The sequence below is a fragment of the Mytilus edulis genome, chromosome 10, assembly GCF_963676685.1.
Source record: "Mytilus edulis chromosome 10, xbMytEdul2.2, whole genome shotgun sequence".
NCBI classification, from domain to species: Eukaryota; Metazoa; Mollusca; class Bivalvia; order Mytilida; family Mytilidae; genus Mytilus; species Mytilus edulis.
This window is the reverse complement of record NC_092353.1, coordinates 54,404,049-54,430,720: the sequence shown is the minus strand read 5'-3', so window position 1 is coordinate 54,430,720 and position 26,672 is coordinate 54,404,049. Positions and strand designations below refer to the sequence as shown.

The 26,672-nt window shown below is 29.5% G+C and overlaps 1 protein-coding gene across 2 annotated transcripts in view; it reads left to right on the top strand.

Moving 5' to 3' along the window:
• Positions 1-26,672, top strand: part of LOC139492493 (ankyrin-1-like) — a 59,000-nt gene that overhangs the window by 9,707 nt on the left and 22,621 nt on the right. For both annotated transcript variants that reach the window (XM_071280670.1, XM_071280668.1), the window contains exon 2: positions 22,384-22,662. Coding sequence is in view for 1 of the 2 variants with exons in the window: in XM_071280668.1 (XP_071136769.1) it covers positions 22,449-22,662 (214 nt within the window). In the remaining variant the exon portion in view is untranslated. The remainder of the gene's footprint in view (positions 1-22,383; positions 22,663-26,672) is intronic.

The following is a 26,672-nucleotide window of genomic DNA, read 5'->3' as shown; positions in this document are numbered from 1 at the left end:
AGGGTGGGAAAAGCTAAAAATAGCACAAATTCAGGTCTAAGGCTCTAAATTTGCAATATGTGACTTTTTGCCCCCAAAAAGATTGAAATGTGACTACTATCACTTCATATGATCAGATAAGTAAAAAAAATCAATTGTTTTCTAAATTTGGGGTTTCACCGCATTTCCCTTAAAGGTGTCAGACCACCAATTAAAAATCCCTATCTGTTCAACCAAATTTTGCAATTTTCACAGCTTTCTAAATATTTTACCTTAAGTTTAACTTCAAGGAAACCAGGTATATCCTGAATTGTACATGTATCACCTTCCTACATGCCAATTTTCAACCAATGTTTAAAGTCTTGTAACAAATTTCTGATTTTGAAAAGACAGGTACTACCAAAATAACTCCCGGTTTTCTGGAAATCTTAAATTAGTGTACTATGTAGCGCATTAATCCTGAATTTTTAATGCAAACTCATAGACAAGTGAATTTTGGCTCAAAATGGTCTAATTATATTTCCCTTTCACCAAAAGTTTCATTTCTGCAAATCGGTTGGTTAGTTTAAGTAAACAATGACATCAAAAGCACTATTTTGTGTCAAAGTAGGACTACTTTTACATACGTTCTAAATTGGAGGGAGTAATTGGTGGTCTGACACCTAAAGAGCCAAAAAAGTTGCTCAGAAATCTTTGCTTTGCTTTATTCTTAATCCTTAGTCAATTTGAAGTCAGAAACATCCTATCTGAGCATAATGTGACTTATATTACAAATTTCACAGCTCAATTTAAACTGACTGTAATGTATGACTTTGATAGAAAATACTTGAAAATTTCATTTTGGACTACAGGAACATAAACTTTCAATATCAAGATCAGTTTTGTTGATTTTTTTCTTGTTTGTTCTACTTCTTAAAAGACTTTCCACAATTTTTACAATGGGTTAAGTAAAAAATTCAAGGTATTGAAGAGTCAAGGAATATTGACCCCCCTTTTTTACACCTGGTGTAAGTAATGGGACTATTAAATGATCAAAAGTGCAGTCATGGTCATTTAAATGTTTTTATTTTCTATCAGTTAATACAACTTAAGGCATAAAACTTTCATTTGAGATAATAAATGGGATTTTTGTGAGTTTTTGCAATGTTTACATCAGGCTATGTTATCTGCCAAATACATGCTATGACGCAATGATATAAGGGATAAAAATCAAATAATTTCATTAAATCTTGATGACAAGAACTTTTTTTGGTGGTAAAATAACCATGTTTTAATGTTAATACCACAGAAACATCTTGCTGTGCATTTGTAACAATTTGGGACATTTTTTTTATGTGAAAGCATATTGTCAGGGTGGGAAAAGCTAAAAATAGCACAAATTCAGGTCTAAGGCTCTAAATTTGCAATATGTGACTTTTTGCCCCCAAAAAGATTGAAATGTGACTACTATCACTTCATATGATCAGTTAAGTAAAAAAAATCAATTGTTTTCTAAATTTGGGGTTTCATCGCATTTCCCTTAAAGAGCCAAAAAAGTTGCTCAGAAATCTTTGCTTTGCTTTATTCTTAATCCTTAGTCAATTTGAAGTCAGAAACATCCTATCTGAGCATAATATGACTTATATTACAAATTTCACAGCTCAATTTAAACTGACTGTAATGTATGACTTTGATAGAAAATACTTGAAAATTTCATTTTGGACTACAGGAACATAAACTTTCAATATCAAGATCAGTTTTGTTGATTTTTTTCTTGTTTGTTCTACTTCTTAAAAGACTTTCCACAATTTTTACAATGGGTTAAGTAAAAAATTCAAGGTATTGAAGAGTCAAGGAATATTGACCCCCCTTTTTTACACCTGGTGTAAGTAATGGGACTATTAAATGATCAAAAGTGCAGTCATGGTCATTTAAATGTTTTTATTTTCTATCAGTTAATACAACTTAAGGCATAAAACTTTCATTTGAGATAATAAATGGGATTTTTGTGAGTTTTTGCAATGTTTACATCAGGCTATGTTATCTGCCAAATACATGCTATGACGCAATGATATAAGGGATAAAAATCAAATAATTTCATTAAATCTTGATGACAAGAACTTTTTTTGGTTGTAAAATAACCATGTTTTAATGTTAATACCACAGAAACATCTTGCTGTGCATTTATAACAATTTGGGACATTTTTTTTTTATGTGAAAGCATATTGTCAGGGTGGGAAAAGCTAAAAATAGCACAAATTCAGGTCTAAGGCTCTTAATTTGCAATATGTGACTTTTTGCCCCCAAAAAGATTGAAATGTGACTACTATCACTTCATATGATCAGATAAGTAAAAACAATCAATTGTTTTCTAAATTTGGGGTTTCACCGCATTTCCCTTAAAGGTGTCAGACCACCAATTAAAAATCCCTATCTGTTCAACCAAATTTTGCAATTTTCACAGCTTTCTAAATATTTTACCTTAAGTTTAACTTCAAGGAAACCAGGTATATCCTGAATTGTACATGTATCACCTTCCTACATGCCAATTTTCAACCAATGTTTAAAGTCTTGTAACAAATTTCTGATTTTGAAAAGACAGGTACTACCAAAATAACTCCCGGTTTTCTGGAAATCTTAAATTAGTGTACTATGTAGCGCATTAATCCTGAATTTTTAATGCAAACTCATAGACAAGTGAATTTTGGCTCAAAATGGTCTAAATATATTTCCCTTTCACCAAAAGTTTCATTTCTGCAAATTTGTTGGTTAGTTTAAGTAAACAATGACATCAAAAGCACTATTTTGTGTCAAAGTAGGACTACTTTTACATACGTTCTAAATTGGAGGGAGTAATTGGTGGTCTGACACCTAAAGAGCCAAAAAAGTTGCTCAGAAATCTTTGCTTTGCTTTATTCTTAATCCTTAGTCAATTTGAAGTCAGAAACATCCTATCTGAGCATAATGTGACTTATATTACAAATTTCACAGCTCAATTTAAACTGACTGTAATGTATGACTTTGATAGAAAATACTTGAAAATTTCATTTTGGACTACAGGAACATAAACTTTCAATATCAAGATCAGTTTTGTTGATTTTTTTCTTGTTTGTTCTACTTCTTAAAAGACTTTCCACAATTTTTACAATGGGTTAAGTAAAAAATTCAAGGTATTGAAGAGTCAAGGAATATTGACCCCCCTTTTTTACACCTGGTGTAAGTAATGGGACTATTAAATGATCAAAAGTGCAGTCATGGTCATTTAAATGTTTTTATTTTCTATCAGTTAATACAACTTAAGGCATAAAACTTTCATTTGAGATAATAAATGGGATTTTTGTGAGTTTTTGCAATGTTTACATCAGGCTATGTTATCTGCCAAATACATGCTATGACGCAATGCTATAAGGGATAAAAATCAAATAATTTCATTAAATCTTGATGACAAGAACTTTTTTGGGTTGTAAAATAACCATGTTTTAATGTTAATACCACAGAAACATCTTGCTGTGCATTTATAACAATTTGGGACATTTTTTTTATGTGAAAGCATATTGTCAGGGTGGGAAAAGCTAAAAATAGCACAAATTCAGGTCTAAGGCTCTAAATTTGCAATATGTGACTTTTTGCCCCCAAAAAGATTGAAATGTGACTACTATCACTTCATATGATCAGATAAGTAAAAAAAATCAATTGTTTTCTAAATTTGGGGTTTCACCGCATTTCCCTTAAAGGTGTCAGACCACCAATTAAAAATCCCTATCTGTTTAACCAAATTTTGCAATTTTCACAGCTTTCTAAATATTTTACCTTAAGTTTAACTTCAAGGAAACCAGGTATATCCTGAATTGTACATGTATCACCTTCCTACATGCCAATTTTCAACCAATGTTTAAAGTCTTGTAACAAATTTCTGATTTTGAAAAGACAGGTACTACCAAAATAACTCCCGGTTTTCTGGAAATCTTAAATTAGTGTACTATGTAGCGCATTAATCCTGAATTTTTAATGCAAACTCATAGACAAGTGAATTTTGGCTCAAAATGGTCTAAATATATTTCCCTTTCACCAAAAGTTTCATTTCTGCAAATTTGTTGGTTAGTTTAAGTAAACAATGACATCAAAAGCACTATTTTGTGTCAAAGTAGGACTACTTTTACATACGTTCTAAATTGGAGGGAGTAATTGGTGGTCTGACACCTAAAGTCCTAATAGTGAAGAAATTAGGGGCCAAAATGGGGCCCAAATAAGCATTTTTCTAGTTTCCAGACAATATTTTATTATACGGCCTATGGATCTCTCTGAAATTATACCACAAGGTTCCATACCAGCAAGGGATGGTTATGATTGGCTTTTGGGGGTTATGGCTCGAAACGTTTAGAAATTAGGGGCAACAAAGGGGGGAAAACAAGGGTGTCCTGGTAAATGGACGATTACATTTTTAAGTAAAATTTGAATGACCTCCCTTCCACTGCTTTTAAATTATTAAATGGGTATATAATTATGATAGCAAACTCCATTGGAAATTTGAATTGAGATTTACATTGACCATATCTTGAGGGAAGGAATTGTTTTTTTGGGAAAAAATGGGGGGGGGGGGGTAGTGAAAAGAAATTATTGGGGGGTTAAAATTCACTACAGCATAGTGTATTGCATAGTAGCATAAAAATTGATTATCAATTCAAATCATATAGAGAATGTAGAGTGGGGGGAAGATATTAGCTGGGGGACACAATTCGCATTTTTATGATTTTGAGGTGTAAAAACTTCAAAGGATGATTGAAATGGAAGAAATATGCCGTTAAATTATAGTTTTATATTTTTATAACAAATATGATTATTTTTTAAACTTCGACAAAATTTCGGCACTTGGTCTGAGACCACAGTTGTCGTCCCTTGATTTTCCTTATCCACGAATGTAGTCCCTAGTGTCAGAGTCTGGACAGTCATTGACAGTGTGTTACTTGCCAATTTTTTTTGTACCCCTTGCAAAAGTATTTCTCCATGTTTTATGCCTCAAATAGTAAGTCAAAGGATGAAATGACAGTCAGTCAAAAAAATTTGGGTAATAAATTTCAAGTAAAATAGTGATTTGGTCCAGTTGAAAAAGGTTAAAAATTATCACTTCTGAAGCTGTCAAAAGATTTCAAGACCCCCTTAACATAAAATTGTCCAAATTTTTAGTTATAGCCAATGAAGTTTTCTATAATTTTGATATAATTTGTCCCAAAAGTGGTACAAGTTACAACACACTGTAAAAATTTTAATAAGAAAGCGCAGGTGGGATTTTTTTAATTTGCATTTATTGTCTTAAAAGAAATGCACTACAAAATAATTGTGGTCTTCGACCACTTTAATACCACAAAGGACCAAAAATTAAAGGACAATGATCTTTCAATTTTTTGGCCAATTACCTGAATGAAAAAAACAATTTCAAAGAGGTATTTCTTAGTAATTCTTAGACTGATTGCCTGAAATTTCAGTTATTTACAGCTTTGTAATGTCTGCTATTCATCTATAATGAAATTGATTTGATAAATAATGTTTAAAGCTGCAGTTATTTTGTTTTTAAATAGATGTGTAAAAAAGGGGAACATGTGTTTCCTTTTGACAAAACATCAGGTAATTTCAAAGAGCATTTAGTCCAACTTTTCAGCTGATTTTTTTCAAGAAACACGTTTTCAAGCTAAGAATATTGTGCTTATGATGTTATCTTTATATAGAAATATCAGCATACATGTACTCCAAAAACATACATGACATAAAGACCTGAACATAAACTGTAGAAAACATGGAAAATTATGGTTAAAAAAAGAGCACCCCACTCTATCCAATTCTGAGTTCTTTGACTACAGTTGGGTGCAGACCAAGCATTACATAAAGTAAACGCAAGTTAACGCCGCGTGCACATATTTCGTTAGTTAACTTCAAATCTCCCATTTACTAGTAAACGCACGTTTACTATAATTACGTTAACGTGGCTGAAATGGAAATTTCTAATGTCTACCTTAGTAAACGGGCGTTTACTATGTGTCCGTTTAGTCAGTAGTAAACGGGCGTTTACTTCAGAATTCTTCAAATTTATTTTTACGTGCACTTAAAAGTAAACGGGCGTTTAGTACAGATTTTACAAGTATATTTTTACGTGCACTTGACAGTAAACGCATGTTTACTTTTCGCGTTAACTGATTGGGTAAATTTAGAAATAAACTTCAAGTTCATTTGCACATTTATTTTATAAAAACGACCTTTAGTCTAAATATTTTACGTATATGTGTTTCAAACCAGAACAATTCAAAAACTCTTTTAATTCGAAATATTAAATTGCACAAAATCACTTTCATTAAGTCCATTAACTTTACTGATAGGCAGATTTTCTATATTTTTCTTCCAAAAGTTACATGTGCAAATATCGATACGAAAAGAAAGGTTATCCGAGACATCGGGAGAATATTTCAATATGATGGGATATAAACATCATGGTTTTTATTGTTTCGTTCCCCATTCATAATTGTCTCTTCGAATTCCTACTATAACTCGGGGTATTTAAAACCATTATTTTTAATCGAAATTCACCTTGTTTGCCTTGGATTTACATGATAAGATTCTGTTTTGACAAATGATAAAAAAAAGACGTAAATTGTACAGTGTATTGAAAGGGATATCGATAAAGGGTAATATAAGTATGTACATTTGTACCGGTCATCTCGTCAATTTAAATGTTCAAATATTGCTATCTTTACATGGATATAATAAACTAATTTACTATGCAGCTATATATAGTGCTAATATGGTCTATTTTGGTTAAAATTCGAGTCAGTCTGAGGTTAGAAAACTACTAAAATTTGTTTCAATATTCAATATTTTGAATAAAAAAAGTACATGCTGGCACTCTAAATTGATGCAAACAAAATGTTTTAGTCATAATATTCAAATATTGCTACCTTTTTCATTATACAATCAATCCTTACATGAAAATATAACTCATGTACTATGCAGCTATATAGATTTACATAATAGAATGCTAATATGGTCAGTTTTGGTTGTTGCGAACAAATAATCTTATTATATGAGTCAGTCTGAGGTATGAAAACTACTGAATTTTTTTATGATTCAATATTTTGAATAAAAAAGTACATGCTGGCACTCTAAATTGATGCGAACAAAATTTTTTAGTCATAATATTCAAATATTGCTACTTATTTTCTTATACAATCAATCCTTACATAAAAGTATAACTCATTTACATGTACTATGCGGCTATATAGATTTACATAATTAAATGCTTATATGGTCAGTTTTTGTTGTTGCGGACAAATAATTTTATTATATGAGTCAGTCTGAGGTATGAAAACTACTGAATTTTGTTTATGATTCAATATTTTGAATAAAAAAAGGACATGCTGGCCCTCTTAATTGATGCGAACAAAATTTTTTAGTCATAATATTCAAATATTGCTACCTATTTTATTATACAATCAATCCATACATGAAAATATAACTCATTTACTATGCGGCTATATAGATTTAAATACTAGAATGCTTATATGGTCAGTTTTGGTTGTTGCGGACAAATAATTTTATTATATGAGTCAGTCTGAGGTATGAAAACTACTGAATTTTGTTTACGGTTCAATATTTTGAATAAAAAAGTACATGCTGGCACTCTAAATTGATGCGAACAAATTTTTTTAGTCATAATATTCAAATATTGCTACCTATTTTCTTTATACAATCAATCCTTACATGAAAATATAACTCATTTACTATGCAGCTATATAGATTTACATAATAGAATGCTTATATGGTCAGTTTGGTTGTTGCGGACAAAAATTTTTATTATATGAGTCAGTCTGAGGTATGAAAACTACTGAAGTTTGTTTATGATTCAATATTTTGAATAAAAAAAGGACATGCTGGCCCTTTAAATTGATGCGAACAAAATTTTTTCATTCATAATATTCAAATATTGCTACCTATTTTATTATACAATCAATCATTACATGAAAATATAACTCATTTACTATGCGGCTATATAGATTTACATAATTAAATGCTTATATAGTCAGTTTTGGTTGTTGCGGACAAATACTTTTATTATATGAGTCAGTCTGAGGTATGAAAACTACTGAATTTTGTTTACGATTCAATATTTTGAATAAAAAAAGGACATGCTTGCCCTCTAAATTGATGCGAATAAAATTTTTTATTCATAATATTCAAATATTGCTACCTATTTTATTATACATCAATCATTACATGAAAATATAACTCATTTACTATGCAGCTATATAGATTTAAATACTAGAAGGCAAATAATTTTATTATATGAGTCAGTCTGAGGTATGAAAACTACTGAATTTTTTTATGATTCAATATTTTGAATAAAAAAGGGACATGCTGGCAACCTAAATTGATGCTAACAAAATTTTTTAGTCATAATATTCAAATATTGCTACCTATTTTTATTATACAATCAATCATTTCATGAAGATATAACTCATTTACTATGCGGCTATATAGATTTAAATACTAGAATGCTTATATGGTCAGTTTTGGTTGTTGTAGACAAATAATTTTATTATATGAGTCAGTCTGAGGTATGAAAACTTTTGAATTTGGTTTACGATTCAATATTTTGAATAAAAAAGGGACATGCTGGCAACCTAAATTGATGCGAACAAAATTTTTTAGTCATAATATTCAAATATTGCTACCTATTTTATTATACAATCAATCCTTATATGAAAATATAACTCATGTACTATGCAGCTATATAGATTTACATACAAGAATGCTTATATGGTCAGTTTTGGTTGTTGCGAACAAATAATTTTATTGTATGAGTCAGTCTGAGGTATGAAAACTACTGAATTTTTTTATGATTCAATATTTTGAATAAAAAAGTACATGCTGGCACTCTAAATTGATGCGAACAAAATTTTTTAGTCATAATATTCAAATATTGCTACCTATTTTCTTATACAATCAATCTTTACATAAAAATATAACTCATTTACTATGCGGCTATATAGATTTACATAATTAAATGCTTATATGGTCAGTTTGTGTTGTTGCCGACAAATAATTTTATTATATGAGTCAGTTTGAGGTATGAAAACTACTTAATTTTGTTTATGATTCAATATTTTGAATAAAAAAAGGACATGCTGGCCCTTTAAATTGATGCGAACAAAATTTTTTAGTCATAATATTCAAATATTGCTACCTATTTTATTATACAATCAATCCATACATGAAAATATAACTCATTTACTATGCGGCTATATAGATTTAAATACTAGAATGCTTATATGGTCAGTTTTGGTTGTTGCAAACAAATAATTTTATTATATGAGTCAGTCTGAGGTATGAAAACTACTGAATTTGGTTTACGATTCAATATTTTGAATAAAAAAAGGACATGCTGGCCCTCTAAATTGATGCGAACAAAATTTTTTATTCATAATATTCAAATATTGCTACCTATTTTATTATACAATCAATCATTACATGAAAATATAACTCATTTACTATGCGTCTATATAGATTTAAATACTAGAATGCTTATATGGTCAGTTTTGGTTGTTGCAGACAAATAATTTTATTATATGAGTCAGTCTGAGGTATGAAAACTACTGAATTTTGTTTACGATTCAATATTTTGAATAAAAAAGTACATGCTGGCACTCTAAATTGATGCGAACAAATTTTTTTAGTCATAATATTCAAATATTGCTACCTATTTTCTTTATACAATCAATCCTTACATGAAAATATAACTCATTTACTATGCAGCTATATAGATTTACATAATAGAATGCTTATATGGTCAGTTTGGTTGTTGCGGACAAAAATTTTTATTATATGAGTCAGTCTGAGGTATGAAAACTACTGAAGTTTGTTTATGATTCAATATTTTGAATAAAAAAAGGACATGCTGGCCCTTTAAATTGATGCGAACAAAATTTTTTCATTCATAATATTCAAATATTGCTACCTATTTTATTATACAATCAATCATTACATGAAAATATAACTCATTTACTATGCGGCTATATAGATTTACATAATTAAATGCTTATATAGTCAGTTTTGGTTGTTGCGGACAAATACTTTTATTATATGAGTCAGTCTGAGGTATGAAAACTACTGAATTTTGTTTACGATTCAATATTTTGAATAAAAAAGGACATGCTTGCCCTCTAAATTGATGCGAATAAAATTTTTTATTCATAATATTCAAATATTGCTACCTATTTTATTATACATCAATCATTACATGAAAATATAACTCATTTACTATGCGGCTATATAGATTTAAATACTAGAATGCTTATATGGTCAGTTTTGGTTGTTGCAGGCAAATAATTTTATTATATGAGTCAGTCTGAGGTATGAAAACTACTGAATTTTTTTATGATTCAATATTTTGAATAAAAAAGGGACATGCTGGCAACCTAAATTGATGCTAACAAAATTTTTTAGTCATAATATTCAAATATTGCTACCTATTTTTATTATACAATCAATCATTTCATGAAGATATAACTCATTTACTATGCGGCTATATAGATTTAAATACTAGAATGCTTATATGGTCAGTTTTGGTTGTTGTAGACAAATAATTTTATTATATGAGTCAGTCTGAGGTATGAAAACTTTTGAATTTGGTTTACGATTCAATATTTTGAATAAAAAAGGGACATGCTGGCAACCTAAATTGATGCGAACAAAATTTTTTAGTCATAATATTCAAATATTGCTACCTATTTTATTATACAATCAATCCATACATGAAAATATAACTCATTTACTATGCGGCTATATAGATTTAAATACTAGAATGCTTATATGGTCAGTTTTGGTTGTTGCAAACAAATAATTTTATTATATGAGTCAGTCTGAGGTATGAAAACTACTGAATTTGGTTTACGATTCAATATTTTGAATAAAAAAAGGACATGCTGGCCCTCTAAATTGATGCGAACAAAATTTTTTATTCATAATATTCAAATATTGCTACCTATTTTATTATACAATCAATCATTACATGAAAATATAACTCATTTACTATGCGTCTATATAGATTTAAATACTAGAATGCTTATATGGTCAGTTTTGGTTGTTGCAGACAAATAATTTTATTATATGAGTCAGTCTGAGGTATGAAAACTACTGAATTTTGTTTACGATTCAATATTTTGAATAAAAAAGTACATGCTGGCACTCTAAATTGATGCGAACAAATTTTTTTAGTCATAATATTCAAATATTGCTACCTATTTTCTTTATACAATCAATCCTTACATGAAAATATAACTCATTTACTATGCAGCTATATAGATTTACATAATAGAATGCTTATATGGTCAGTTTTGGTTGTTGCAAACAAATAATTTTATTATATGAGTCAGTTTGAGGTATGAAAACTACTTAATTTTGTTTATGATTCAATATTTTGAATAAAAAAAGGACATGCTGGCCCTTTAAATTGATGCGAACAAAATTTTTTAGTCATAATATTCAAATATTGCTACCTATTTTATTATACAATCAATCCATACATGAAAATATAACTCATTTACTATGCGGCTATATAGATTTAAATACTAGAATGCTTATATGGTCAGTTTTGGTTGTTGCAAACAAATAATTTTATTATATGAGTCAGTCTGAGGTATGAAAACTACTGAATTTGGTTTACGATTCAATATTTTGAATAAAAAAAGGACATGCTGGCCCTCTAAATTGATGCGAACAAAATTTTTTATTCATAATATTCAAATATTGCTACCTATTTTATTATACAATCAATCATTACATGAAAATATAACTCATTTACTATGCGTCTATATAGATTTAAATACTAGAATGCTTATATGGTCAGTTTTGGTTGTTGCAGACAAATAATTTTATTATATGAGTCAGTCTGAGGTATGAAAACTACTGAATTTTGTTTACGATTCAATATTTTGAATAAAAAAGTACATGCTGGCACTCTAAATTGATGCGAACAAATTTTTTTAGTCATAATATTCAAATATTGCTACCTATTTTCTTTATACAATCAATCCTTACATGAAAATATAACTCATTTACTATGCAGCTATATAGATTTACATAATAGAATGCTTATATGGTCAGTTTGGTTGTTGCGGACAAAAATTTTTATTATATGAGTCAGTCTGAGGTATGAAAACTACTGAAGTTTGTTTATGATTCAATATTTTGAATAAAAAAAGGACATGCTGGCCCTTTAAATTGATGCGAACAAAATTTTTTCATTCATAATATTCAAATATTGCTACCTATTTTATTATACAATCAATCATTACATGAAAATATAACTCATTTACTATGCGGCTATATAGATTTACATAATTAAATGCTTATATAGTCAGTTTTGGTTGTTGCGGACAAATACTTTTATTATATGAGTCAGTCTGAGGTATGAAAACTACTGAATTTTGTTTACGATTCAATATTTTGAATAAAAAAGGACATGCTTGCCCTCTAAATTGATGCGAATAAAATTTTTTATTCATAATATTCAAATATTGCTACCTATTTTATTATACATCAATCATTACATGAAAATATAACTCATTTACTATGCGGCTATATAGATTTAAATACTAGAATGCTTATATGGTCAGTTTTGGTTGTTGCAGGCAAATAATTTTATTATATGAGTCAGTCTGAGGTATGAAAACTACTGAATTTTTTTATGATTCAATATTTTGAATAAAAAAGGGACATGCTGGCAACCTAAATTGATGCTAACAAAATTTTTTAGTCATAATATTCAAATATTGCTACCTATTTTTATTATACAATCAATCATTTCATGAAGATATAACTCATTTACTATGCGGCTATATAGATTTAAATACTAGAATGCTTATATGGTCAGTTTTGGTTGTTGTAGACAAATAATTTTATTATATGAGTCAGTCTGAGGTATGAAAACTTTTGAATTTGGTTTACGATTCAATATTTTGAATAAAAAAGGGACATGCTGGCAACCTAAATTGATGCGAACAAAATTTTTTAGTCATAATATTCAAATATTGCTACCTATTTTATTATACAATCAATCCATACATGAAAATATAACTCATTTACTATGCGGCTATATAGATTTAAATACTAGAATGCTTATATGGTCAGTTTTGGTTGTTGCAAACAAATAATTTTATTATATGAGTCAGTCTGAGGTATGAAAACTACTGAATTTGGTTTACGATTCAATATTTTGAATAAAAAAAGGACATGCTGGCCCTCTAAATTGATGCGAACAAAATTTTTTATTCATAATATACAAATATTGCTACCTATTTTATTATACAATCAATCATTACATGAAAATATAACTCATTTACTATGCGTCTATATAGATTTAAATACTAGAATGCTTATATGGTCAGTTTTGGTTGTTGCAGACAAATAATTTTATTATATGAGTCAGTCTGAGGTATGAAAACTACTGAATTTTGTTTACGATTCAATATTTTGAATAAAAAAGTACATGCTGGCACTCTAAATTGATGCGAACAAATTTTTTTAGTCATAATATTCAAATATTGCTACCTATTTTCTTTATACAATCAATCCTTACATGAAAATATAACTCATTTACTATGCAGCTATATAGATTTACATAATAGAATGCTTATATGGTCAGTTTGGTTGTTGCGGACAAAAATTTTTATTATATGAGTCAGTCTGAGGTATGAAAACTACTGAAGTTTGTTTATGATTCAATATTTTGAATAAAAAAAGGACATGCTGGCCCTTTAAATTGATGCGAACAAAATTTTTTCATTCATAATATTCAAATATTGCTACCTATTTTATTATACAATCAATCATTACATGAAAATATAACTCATTTACTATGCGGCTATATAGATTTACATAATTAAATGCTTATATAGTCAGTTTTGGTTGTTGCGGACAAATACTTTTATTATATGAGTCAGTCTGAGGTATGAAAACTACTGAATTTTGTTTACGATTCAATATTTTGAATAAAAAAAGGACATGCTTGCCCTCTAAATTGATGCGAATAAAATTTTTTATTCATAATATTCAAATATTGCTACCTATTTTATTATACATCAATCATTACATGAAAATATAACTCATTTACTATGCGGCTATAAAGATTTAAATACTAGAATGCTTATATGGTCAGTTTTGGTTGTTGCAGGCAAATAATTTTATTATATGAGTCAGTCTGAGGTATGAAAACTACTGAATTTGGTTTACGATTCAATATTTGAATAAAAAAGGGACATGCTGGCAACCTAAATTGATGCTAACAAAATTTTTTAGTCATAATATTCAAATATTGCTACCTATTTTTATTATACAATCAATCATTTCATGAAGATATAACTCATTTACTATGCAGCTATATAGATTTAAATACTAGAATGCTTATATGGTCCGTTTTGGTTGTTGTAGACAAATAATTTTATTATATGAGTCAGTCTGAGGCATGAAAACTTTTGAATTTGGTTTACGATTCAATATTTTGAATAAAAAAGGGACATGCTGGCAACCTAAATTGATGCGAACAAAATTTTTTAGTCATAATATTCAAATATTGCTACCTATTTTATTATACAATCAATCCTTATATGAAAATATAACTCATGTACTATGCAGCTATATAGATTTACATACAAGAATGCTTATATGGTCAGTTTTGGTTGTTGCGAACAAATAATTTTATTATATGAGTCAGTCTGAGGTATGAAAACTACTGAATTTTTTTATGATTCAATATTTTGAATAAAAAAGTACATGCTGGCACTCTAAATTGATGCGAACAAAATTTTTTAGTCATAATATTCAAATATTGCTACCTATTTTCTTATACAATCAATCTTTACATAAAAATATAACTCATTTACTATGCAGCTATATAGATTTACATAATTAAATGCTTATATGGTCAGTTTGTGTTGTTGCCGACAAATAATTTTATTATATGAGTCAGTTTGAGGTATGAAAACTACTTAATTTTGTTTATGATTCAATATTTTGAATAAAAAAAGGACATGCTGGCCCTCTAAATTGATGCGAACAAAATTTTTTAGTCATAATATTCAAATATTGCTACCTATTTTATTATACAATCAATCCATACATGAAAATATAACTCATTTACTATGCGGCTATATAGATTTAAATACTAGAATGCTTATATGGTCAGTTTTGGTTGTTGCAAACAAATAATTTTATTATATGAGTCAGTCTGAGGTATGAAAACTACTGAATTTGGTTTACGATTCAATATTTTGAATAAAAAAAAGGACATGCTGGCTCTCTAAATTGATGCGAACAAATTTTTTTATTCATAATATTCAAATATTGCTACCTATTTTATTATACAATCAATCATTACATGAAAATATAACTCATTTACTATGCGTCTATATAGATTTAAATACTAGAATGCTTATATGGTCAGTTTTGGTTGTTGCAGACAAATAATTTTATTATATGAGTCAGTCTGAGGTATGAAAACTACTGAATTTGGTTTACGATTCAATATTTTGAAAAAAAAAAAGACATGTTAACACTCTAAATGGATGTGAGTAAAATTTTTTAGTCATAATACTCAAATACTGCTATCTCTTTCATTATACAATCAATTCTTACATGAAAATATAACTCATTTACTATGCGGCTATATAGATTTAAATACTAGAATGCTTATATGGTCAGTTTTGGTTGTTGCGGACAAATAATTTTATTATATGAGTCAGTCTGAGGTATGAAAACTACTGAATTTTGTTTACGATTCAATATTTTGAATAAAAAAGTACATGCTGGCACTCTAAATTGATGCGAACAAATTTTTTTAGTCATAATATTCAAATATTGCTACCTATTTTCTTATACAATCAATTCTTACATGAAAATATATCTCATTTACTGTGCGGCTATATAAATTTACATAATGAAATGCTTATATGGTCAGTTTTGAGTGTTGCGGACAAATAATTTTATTATACGAGTCAGTCTAAGGTAAGAAAACTATTGAATTTTGTTTGTGATTCAATATTTTGAATGAAAAAGGACATGCTGTCACTCTAAATTGATGCAAAAAAAAAATTATGTCATAATATTAAAATATTGCTTCCTTTTTTATTATACAATCAATCTTTATATCAAAATATAACTCATTTACTATGCCGGCTATATAGATTTACATAATAAATTGCTTATATGGTCAGTTTTGGTTGTTGCGAACAAATAATTTTATTATATGAGTCAGTCTGAGGTATGAAAACTACTGAATTTTTTTATGATTCAATATTTTGAATAAAAAAGTACATGCTGGCACTCTAAATTGATGCGAACAAAATTTTTTAGTCATAATATTCAAATATTGCTACCTATTTTCTTATACAATCAATCTTTACATAAAAATATAACTCATTTACTATGCAGCTATATAGATTTACATAATTAAATGCTTATATGGTCAGTTTGTGTTGTTGCCGACAAATAATTTTATTATATGAGTCAGTTTGAGGTATGAAAACTACTTAATTTTGTTTATGATTCAATATTTTGAATAAAAAAAGGACATGCTGGCCCTCTAAATTGATGCGAACAAAATTTTTTAGTCATAATATTCAAATATTGCTACCTATTTTATTATACAATCAATCCATACATGAAAATATAACTCATTTACTATGCGGCTATATAGATTTAAATACTAGAATGCTTATATGGTCAGTTTTGGTTGTTGCAAACAAATAATTTTATTATATGAGTCAGTCTGAGGTATGAAAACTACTGAATTTGGTTTACGATTCAATATTTTGAATAAAAAAAAGGACATGCTGGCTCTCTAAATTGATGCGAACAAATTTTTTTATTCATAATATTCAAATATTGCTACCTATTTTATTATACAATCAATCATTACATGAAAATATAACTCATTTACTATGCGTCTATATAGATTTAAATACTAGAATGCTTATATGGTCAGTTTTGGTTGTTGCAGACAAATAATTTTATTATATGAGTCAGTCTGAGGTATGAAAACTACTGAATTTGGTTTACGATTCAATATTTTGAAGAAAAAAAAAGACATGTTAACACTCTAAATGGATGTGAGTAAAATTTTTTAGTCATAATACTCAAATACTGCTATCTCTTTCATTATACAATCAATTCTTACATGAAAATATAACTCATTTACTATGCGGCTATATAGATTTAAATACTAGAATGCTTATATGGTCCGTTTTGGTTGTTGCGGACAAATAATTTTATTATATGAGTCAGTCTGAGGTATGAAAACTACTGAATTTTGTTTACGATTCAATATTTTGAATAAAAAAGTACATGCTGGCACTCTAAATTGATGCGAACAAATTTTTTTAGTCATAATATTCAAATATTGCTACCTATTTTCTTATACAATCAATTCTTACATGAAAATATATCTCATTTACTGTGCGGCTATATAAATTTACATAATGAAATGCTTATATGGTCAGTTTTGAGTGTTGCGGACAAATAATTTTATTATACGAGTCAGTCTAAGGTAAGAAAACTATTGAATTTTGTTTGTGATTCAATATTTTGAATGAAAAAGGACATGCTGTCACTCTAAATTGATGCAAAAAAAAAATTATGTCATAATATTAAAATATTGCTTCCTTTTTTATTATACAATCAATCTTTATATCAAAATATAACTCATTTACTATGCCGGCTATATAGATTTACATAATAAATTGCTTATATGGTCAGTTTTGGTGTTGCAAACAAATAATTATATATTACGAGTTAGTCTGATGTATGAAAACTACTGAATTTTGTTTACTATTCAATACTTTAAATAAAAAGAGGTCATGTCCGTCAGGCTGGTACAAAAATTGCTGTCAATTGTTACGTATTATATGGTATCAGGTTCGTTCGCGCCCAATACACTTTCGCACCTACACGTTCGCATTTTTTAGTCATAATATTCAAGTATTGCTACCTATTTTATTATACAATCAATCCTTATATGAAAATATAACTCATGTACTATGCAGCTATATAGATTTACATACAAGAATGCTTATATGGTCAGTTTTGGTTGTTTCGAACAAATAATTTTATTATATGAGTCAGTCTGAGGTATGAAAACTACTGAATTTTTTTATGATTCAATATTTTGAATAAAAAAGTACATGCTGGCACTCTAAATTGATGCGAACAAAATTTTTTAGTCATAATATTCAAATATTGCTACCTATTTTCTTATACAATCAATCTTTACATAAAAATATAACTCATTTACTATGCGGCTATATAGATTTACATAATTAAATGCTTATATGGTCAGTTTGTGTTGTTGCCGACAAATAATTTTATTATATGAGTCAGTTTGAGGTATGAAAACTACTTAATTTTGTTTATGATTCAATATTTTGAATAAAAAAAGGACATGCTGGCCCTCTAAATTGATGCGAACAAAATTTTTTAGTCATAATATTCAAATATTGCTACCTATTTTATTATACAATCAATCCATACATGAAAATATAACTCATTTACTATGCGGCTATATAGATTTAAATACTAGAATGCTTATATGGTCAGTTTTGGTTGTTGCAAACAAATAATTTTATTATATGAGTCAGTCTGAGGTATGAAAACTACTGAATTTGGTTTACGATTCAATATTTTGAATAAAAAAAGGACATGCTGGCCCTCTAAATTGATGCGAACAAAATTTTTTATTCATAATATTCAAATATTGCTACCTATTTTATTATACAATCAATCATTACATGAAAATATAACTCATTTACTATGCGTCTATATAGATTTAAATACTAGAATGCTTATATGGTCAGTTTTGGTTGTTGCAGACAAATAATTTTATTATATGAGTCAGTCTGAGGTATGAAAACTACTGAATTTGGTTTACGATTCAATATTTTGAAAAAAAAAAAGACATGCTAACACTCTAAATGGATGTGAGTAAAATTTTTTAGTCATAATACTCAAATACTGCTATCTCTTTCATTATTCAATCAATTCTTACATGAAAATATAACTCATTTACTATGCGGCTATATAGATTTAAATACTAGAATGCTTATATGGTCAGTTTTGGTTGTTGCGGACAAATAATTTTATTATATGAGTCAGTCTGAGGTATGAAAACTACTGAATTTTGTTTACGATTCAATATTTTGAATAAAAAAGTACATGCTGGCACCCTAAATTGATGCGAACAAATTTTTTTAGTCATAATATTCAAATATTGCTACCTATTTTCTTATACAATCAATTCTTACATGAAAATATATCTCATTTACTGTGCGGCTATATAAATTTACATAATGAAATGCTTATATGGTCAGTTTTGAGTGTTGCGGACAAATAATTTTATTATACGAGTCAGTCTAAGGTAAGAAAACTATTGAATTTTGTTTGTGATTCAATATTTTGAATGAAAAAGGACATGCTGTCACTCTAAATTGATGCAAAAAAAAAATTATGTCATAATATTTAAATATTGCTTCCTTTTTTATTATACAATCAATCTTTATATCAAAATATAACTCATTTACTATGCCGGCTATATAGATTTACATAATAAATTGCTTATATGGTCAGTTTTGGTGTTGCAAACAAATAATGATATATTACGAGTTAGTCTGATGTATGAAAACTACTGAATTTTGTTTACTATTCAATATTTTAAATAAAAAGAGGTCATGTCCGTCAGGCTGGTACAAAAATTGCTGTCAATTGTTACGTATTATATGGTATCAGGTTCGTTCGCGCCCAATACACTTTCGCACCCACACGTTCGCACCTCGCACGTTCGCACCCAAGGTCCGTTCGCACCCAATTTTAAATGAAATTCCAGTTGAATAATTAGAAAATCAAGATTGTCACAAGTTGTTTTTAATTGATTTGATGTAAATACTGCATGTATTTAGCTTGGTATGGGTAAAAAAAATGAAGATTTTAAATGAAACACAAAAGGTTTGATTAACCAGCTTATAGGCCCCTTTGATCTGAAACAATGTAACAAAAAATCTAACCAAAACATAATTAAAATTTATTCAACACAAAAGGAAACGTTGTCATAGTCACTCTTTATTTCAAAACAATGAAATAAAATTTAGCAATACAAAAAAACACGGTGTCTCACTTTAATTTAGGACAATTACAACAAATATACTTATAGGATAGGAATACACTTGCCAAAACTTGATTGCATATTAAACACAAAACCAATTAAAATTGGGCGCGAACGTGTAGGGTGCGAAAGTAAAAGGGGGCGAACGTGATAAGGTGCGAACGTGAATGGGCGCGAACGGACCCGGAATCGTATTATATGGTCAATTATGGCATGAAAATATAACTGAATTACTTTTATATAGAATAAGATAACTTGTTAAGAGGTAAATATTGTCAGTTTTGGTTAATGATATCAAATAATTTTGTTTTACGAGTCAGTCTGTCTAAGATGAACAAGAAATTTACTATAATTATTGTTCAATTAAATACAAATGTGTGACATTTTTAAATAACTTTTATCGTCAATATGTCAAGCAGAAATGACCGGTTGGTCAATTAATTTTGATGTTCCTTATCATTTCATATGTTAGGTCAGTGTATCCAGGTTACGATGACAATCTGCGTTAACGGCCGTTTACTACAAACAGTAAACGCGCGTTTATACTTTTTAGGAAAATAGAAGACGCCCATTTTTCCACGTTAACGTGGAGGTAAACGGGAAAGTAAACGCCCGTTTACTCTTTACAAAATTAGAAGACGCGCCGTTTTTGCGTTAACGCGGAGGTAAACGCGAAAGTAAACGCCCGTTTACTTTTAATGTCTACTGCAATTTCGGCGTTAACGCACAGTTAACGCGGCGTTTACATGAAGTGCACGCGAGTAAACGCCGCGTTAACTTTTTCGGCCCGTCTACATGTAATGCTTGGTCTGCACCCAACTGTACAGTTATAATGTGTCAGAAACCTATTATCATGATTATGTGTCGAATATTTAATTACAATCCAAATTCAGACCTGTATCAAGTGTGCTTTATATGTGAAGACTATATATATATATGCTAGTTCATATGATGAATTAGTTATAGGAGTGAAGGTTCCATCACTAAAAATTAGACGTGTGTGTTACATGGCTGTGTGCGTTACATGGCTATTGAATGTTTTAAAATTTTATATAAACATAGTCACCATCATGTTGTTACAACTTACATGACTTTATTGTATTGAAAGATTGTAAAGATAATTTTAGATATTCAAATATTATATATAGATATAGACTACCTAGGATTTGAACATCAACCTATGGTAAGAACTCTTTTAAATATATACAGCTGCTGTTTTATTAAATGATCTACCTGATGGTTTTAGAAAAAATTGCTTATTTTAGTCAGTTTAAATTTTTTTTAAAGTCATGGAATGGAAATGACTGTAAGTGAACAGTTTGTGCAGATTATTCATTAATATATTCAGAGACATACATGACATATATATGTGACATATGTCTCTGATTTATTATGTTAAAACTTTACCATTTAGATCATATCCTTTTTTTTTTATATATTTTATGCCATGCATTTCACCATGTCCTTTTTTGTATATTTTATTTTATTTTTATTACAAATATTTATTTTCTATTTAAATATTGAATAAAAAAGTTAAAATTATAAAGCACATATAGTTGATCCAGACCATATGAGTATTTGGACAGTACCTGTACAGTCCAGACTGTACTCTTATACTTGTACGGTCCGACAAACCATACGTGTACAGTCCGAACAAATATGATCAGGGTGTACAAGTATACTCATTATACATATAGTCTATTACGAGCTGGACCATACATGTAATTGGACCATATTGGTTTATTTTTGACAAACATTAACAAAAAACTTTTATTGAGTTTTGCAAATTGATATTTTTACAATTAGATGAATAAGTCAATAAGTGATTGAAATAAAATAATTTTTTATTTAATTGTCTAGACTATCTAAATCCTACTTTGGCTCTCATGACTCTTGCCCACTATCAACTATATATAATAATGTTTTAAAATGACAGTGCTTCATGATCATATCTAATTTTAGATTTATATTATTTTCCTTTGAACAGAAAAGGTTAAACAAAGAAGTATTTCATCAAAAATTGAATTCTTGGTGTTCTTTGAAACAATCCAAATTAAGAGCTGTTTAAAACTTAAATGTTGTGTCCATACTTGCTCAACTGTTCAGGGTTCGACCTGAGTGCAGGAAAATTCAGTTTGCTGTCTCTCTGACAGCCTCTTGTTTTCATATTAATTTGAGTTTTGATATACATGATCATGATGATATATATGAGATAAAAATATCTATATTTATTTCAGAAACATTATTCCATTTGAATAACAGAAAACAAGAAAACTAGTCAGAGTATATAGGTAAAAACAGCATGTCAACCATATCACAAGAAGAAGAAAACTATGCCAGGATGAGCTTGTTGCTGTCTGGGATCTCCCTTCGTGGAGTACGAGTTTTATTTGACAGTGAATTCCATCCATCCTGCTTAGGTGCATCTCTCAGGAAAGCCTACAAGAAACTGAATGACCTTAAAAGGAAAAGAGTAATCAGCCAGACCCAGTGGGACCTTTTATTTCCACGTAATGGTAGGTCTAGAAAAATTACAGATGGTTTAAGCCACAAAATATTAGATTAAGTTTGAAAATGAGAAGATAGTATAAGATTGAGGAATTTAACATAGAAAGCTATGAATAAGTGATGTACTTCCTATTACAGAGAATCATCAGAAATTCAATTTTAATAACAACTGCAAAAAACTTTTGTGGTCGTATATAGTATCAAGTTCTTGTCATCAGGGTCATCTGAAGACACTTAGTTTTCCAGACAATAACTTTAGTTTAAGTGAATGAATCACTTTGAAATTTAAACACTAAGTTTGAAACCACAAAAGGAAGGTTGTGACCAAATCTCACTGTACATGCAATGGTTAACCAGTTTAGCTAGTTATACAGCCGAGGAATAGATAAATTGATCTTAATAATCTATGTTGTACCACAGAAGTATGGTTTATTCCAAAAATGTACCTTTTCCAATTTGAAGAAAAAAGGGGGGACACTATTCACAATTATGTCTTAGGGTTGAAATAATATATTTTTATACCCCACTCAATTTATTGGGCAAGGTATAATGTTTTTGACTCATCCCTCTGTCTTTCTGTCCTTAGACAGATGGACAGACAGACATGTAATTTGTAATTAAAATTTCTCTGAAACCACACAGCCATATTTCATGAAAGTTTGTAGATAATAAGGACATACTACGTTGATGTGCATATCGACAGGAAATTATAATTCAATTTCTTTTCTAAGAGTCACCCCTTTGAACTTATTGACCTCAATATACGCAACAGTTACATTTGTATGTCTTCGCAACTCCTAAAACACAACAGAATTTCATGAAACTTTATAGATAATTAGGACATACTTTGTAGATGTGCATATCGACAGGAAATTATGATTCAATTTATTTTCTAGGAGTTATGCCCTTGGAAATTAGAATTTTGGCCTAAATATACTAATTGCAACAGTTTGTAATCGAAACTCATCTGAATCCACAAAACAGAATTTGTAGTTAATGCGCAGTTCAAAAGAATAATTATTAAAGAACAACCTCTGGTAAAAATACGACTATTGATAAATAGAAATGAATAAATAGAACAATGATTTTGAAAACAGTTATGCAAAGAAAACAGTATATAATATTGAAATGTTGAATTTGCGCTTGTTGAAAGGAAAATAAAGTAGACTGATAATTGGTGCAAGATTGCTCTGATAAATTTTTGTTTTAGCTCTACAGTGACCACAGGAAAAGTGGCAGTTCATACTTTACCGAGGCTTCTGTCGCATGTCATGGTCGGTTAATTTTTATACCACCGCAAACATTTTTTGGGATCGTATAATGGTATGATGTCGTCTGCGTCGTTGTCTGAAGACATATTTGGTTTCTTGACAATAACTTTAGTTTGATTAAATGAATCTCTATGACATTTAATAAAAGGTTCAATATCACTAAAGGAAGGTTGGGATTCACTACAGGTTTTTGGGATGATGGTCAAAACTGTTTAGGAATTAGGGGCCCAAAGCAAGAATTTTTCTGCTTTCTGGATTATCCGATAATAACTTGTGTTTAAGTATTTCAATTGCTCTGACATTGTACCAAAATGTTTAATACCACAAGTAGTAGGTATGGATTCATTTTGGGGGTCATGGTGCCAACAGTTTAAGAATTAAGGACCAAAAAGTGGCAAAAAACAAGCTTGTTTGTAGTTTCTGAACAATAACTTGTGTGTAAGTGTATGGATCTCTCTGACATTATACAACAATGTTACATATCACAAGAGGAAGGCTGACAGTGAGAGGTAATTTTCCCATTCATGCAAAAATTAGGGGCCAAAAAAGGGTCAAAAACAAGCATTTTTTCAGTTTCCAGACAATAACTTGTGTTTAAGTGTATGGATCCCTCTGAAATTGTACTACAAGCCTAACAAGGTTCAATACTACACAGGAAAGGCTAGGAGTGAGTGTGGAGGTAATTGCTCCAAGGGGGGATTAAAAAAAAATTGAGGGGGGTCCAATTTTTTTAAGGGGTTACATTTTTTTTTTCAAAATTTTTCAAATTTCAAATTTTTGAAAAGTTTCAAGAAGAAATATTTAATTGCACAGTATTGTGCAATAGATTTGTAAGAACTGGACATTTGTTTTGTGTCAGAGACCTATATTAATATGTCAAAAAATTTGATCACAATAGTTATTCAGACAGTATCAAGCTTGAATATTGTGTTCAAATTTGACCCAACTGTTCAGGGTTCAACCTCTGTGGTCAGGCTGCGCTCAGCAAAGCATTTTATTACACAATTCTTCTCCTCTGAAGCTTTCTTGGCTAAATGATACCAAACTTTGCAACAGCCATCCCTACGGTAACAAGTATTTGGGATATGATTGCTGTCAGACAATCTGTAGACTTTTACCATTGACTCCTTTCAAAGCTCTCACATCAATATTTTTGTGCTTTGCATTAGGAACAACTCAGATTCTTAAGATTGTCCTGTTATAAAAGCAAAAACAAACAAATAGACTGAATTAAAAAAAATCTGTTAATTTTCATCCCAAAATCCTCATGTTAAGGTATCTCCCTTTTTTATACGCGTTATTTTTAAATAGAGAAAATCAGAATAAAGCATTATATATATTTAGAATCACGTCAAAGAGGGAATTCCACCGTTTTGTTGAAATGCAAGAATGGTTCCGAATACAACTATTTATGTCAGATAAGAACTGAAGTGATATTTTACCTTTATGAAACTTTGATATTGAATTTCCTGATAGAAATGGAGAACCACAATCAAGGACGTATAACTAACATATAATATCCCTGCTACAATTGACTTCAATCAAATCATAATTTGAAAGATTTGTTTAGGTTATTAAAAGCATGCAAGGGGCTCAGATTAAATGGCTGCCATATAAATACACCAATCTATTGATTGATTTGAACACCAAAATATCTGAACTAAACCAAGGCATAAAAAAGAACACGGTCAAAACCAGGAAATACTTCTTTTGAGCAAGGAAGTAAAAAGAGGAGGCTATAGAAAATCAGTGAACATCTCACTCAACAAAACAGATAGTGTACATCCAGGACCCCTTCATAGCTTAGTCATCACAAAACAACTTCTCCTTAATACATACAGAGAGTGCTTCCATATTGCAACAGAGACTGAAGAAATTCAACTCCAAGTTTCAGAAGAAGAGCTGTTGTCACTATTCTAGCTGCAAATTAAAGAAACTGAGGAAAAGAATACTGAAGACAGACGCTGTAGTAAAGGGTTTATGTGAGTTTGTCTTTACTACATGCACTCAACGATCAGAAGTATCCACATCCTCATGCAATTCAAGAACTCAAGAATAAGTAACTAACAGACAATACGCCAAGAACAAATTAACCTTACTATACTGTATAAATAAAATGCGTTTCAGAACCAGCTTAATCGTCATCATAATCACAATTGCGAAGTACATAGCTGTAGAAAAATCAGAAGTAGACCAACTATAAATACTCCGTGATGATGAAACACAGATCACACAGTATATAACAGCAAACAGCTTGCTAACAGTGACTAAACAACGTAAATCACGAAAATCAAGACCTTACAGATGCAACTTAATATCATCATACTTGATATTAATACTATTAGCAAAAACAAATGATGTCAACCCAAATCCAGGACCAACACAACACAATAAAAGCACAATATACACTGCGGCATATGTGACAGTGACCAACCTTTCACCTGGAACCACAGAGCTGTCAAATGTGACACCTGCAACCAGTGGTTTTACATGAATTGTAAGGACATTCATAGTGGAACATATAGTTACCTCAAAGCAGACGAAAATGCCGCTTTAATATGTGACTGCATTGTTTGCAACAGCCCAAACTACAACTTGTTATGTTAAGGCTCAACATCCATCCAAACAGAAAACAGTTTCAGCCCATTGGAAAACTTTTAACAACAGTGCTGAAACTCGGAACAGAAAGCCACTACTCAACACCAAAATGAAATGATGTAAAGGAAAAACATATGCGCTTTACACCA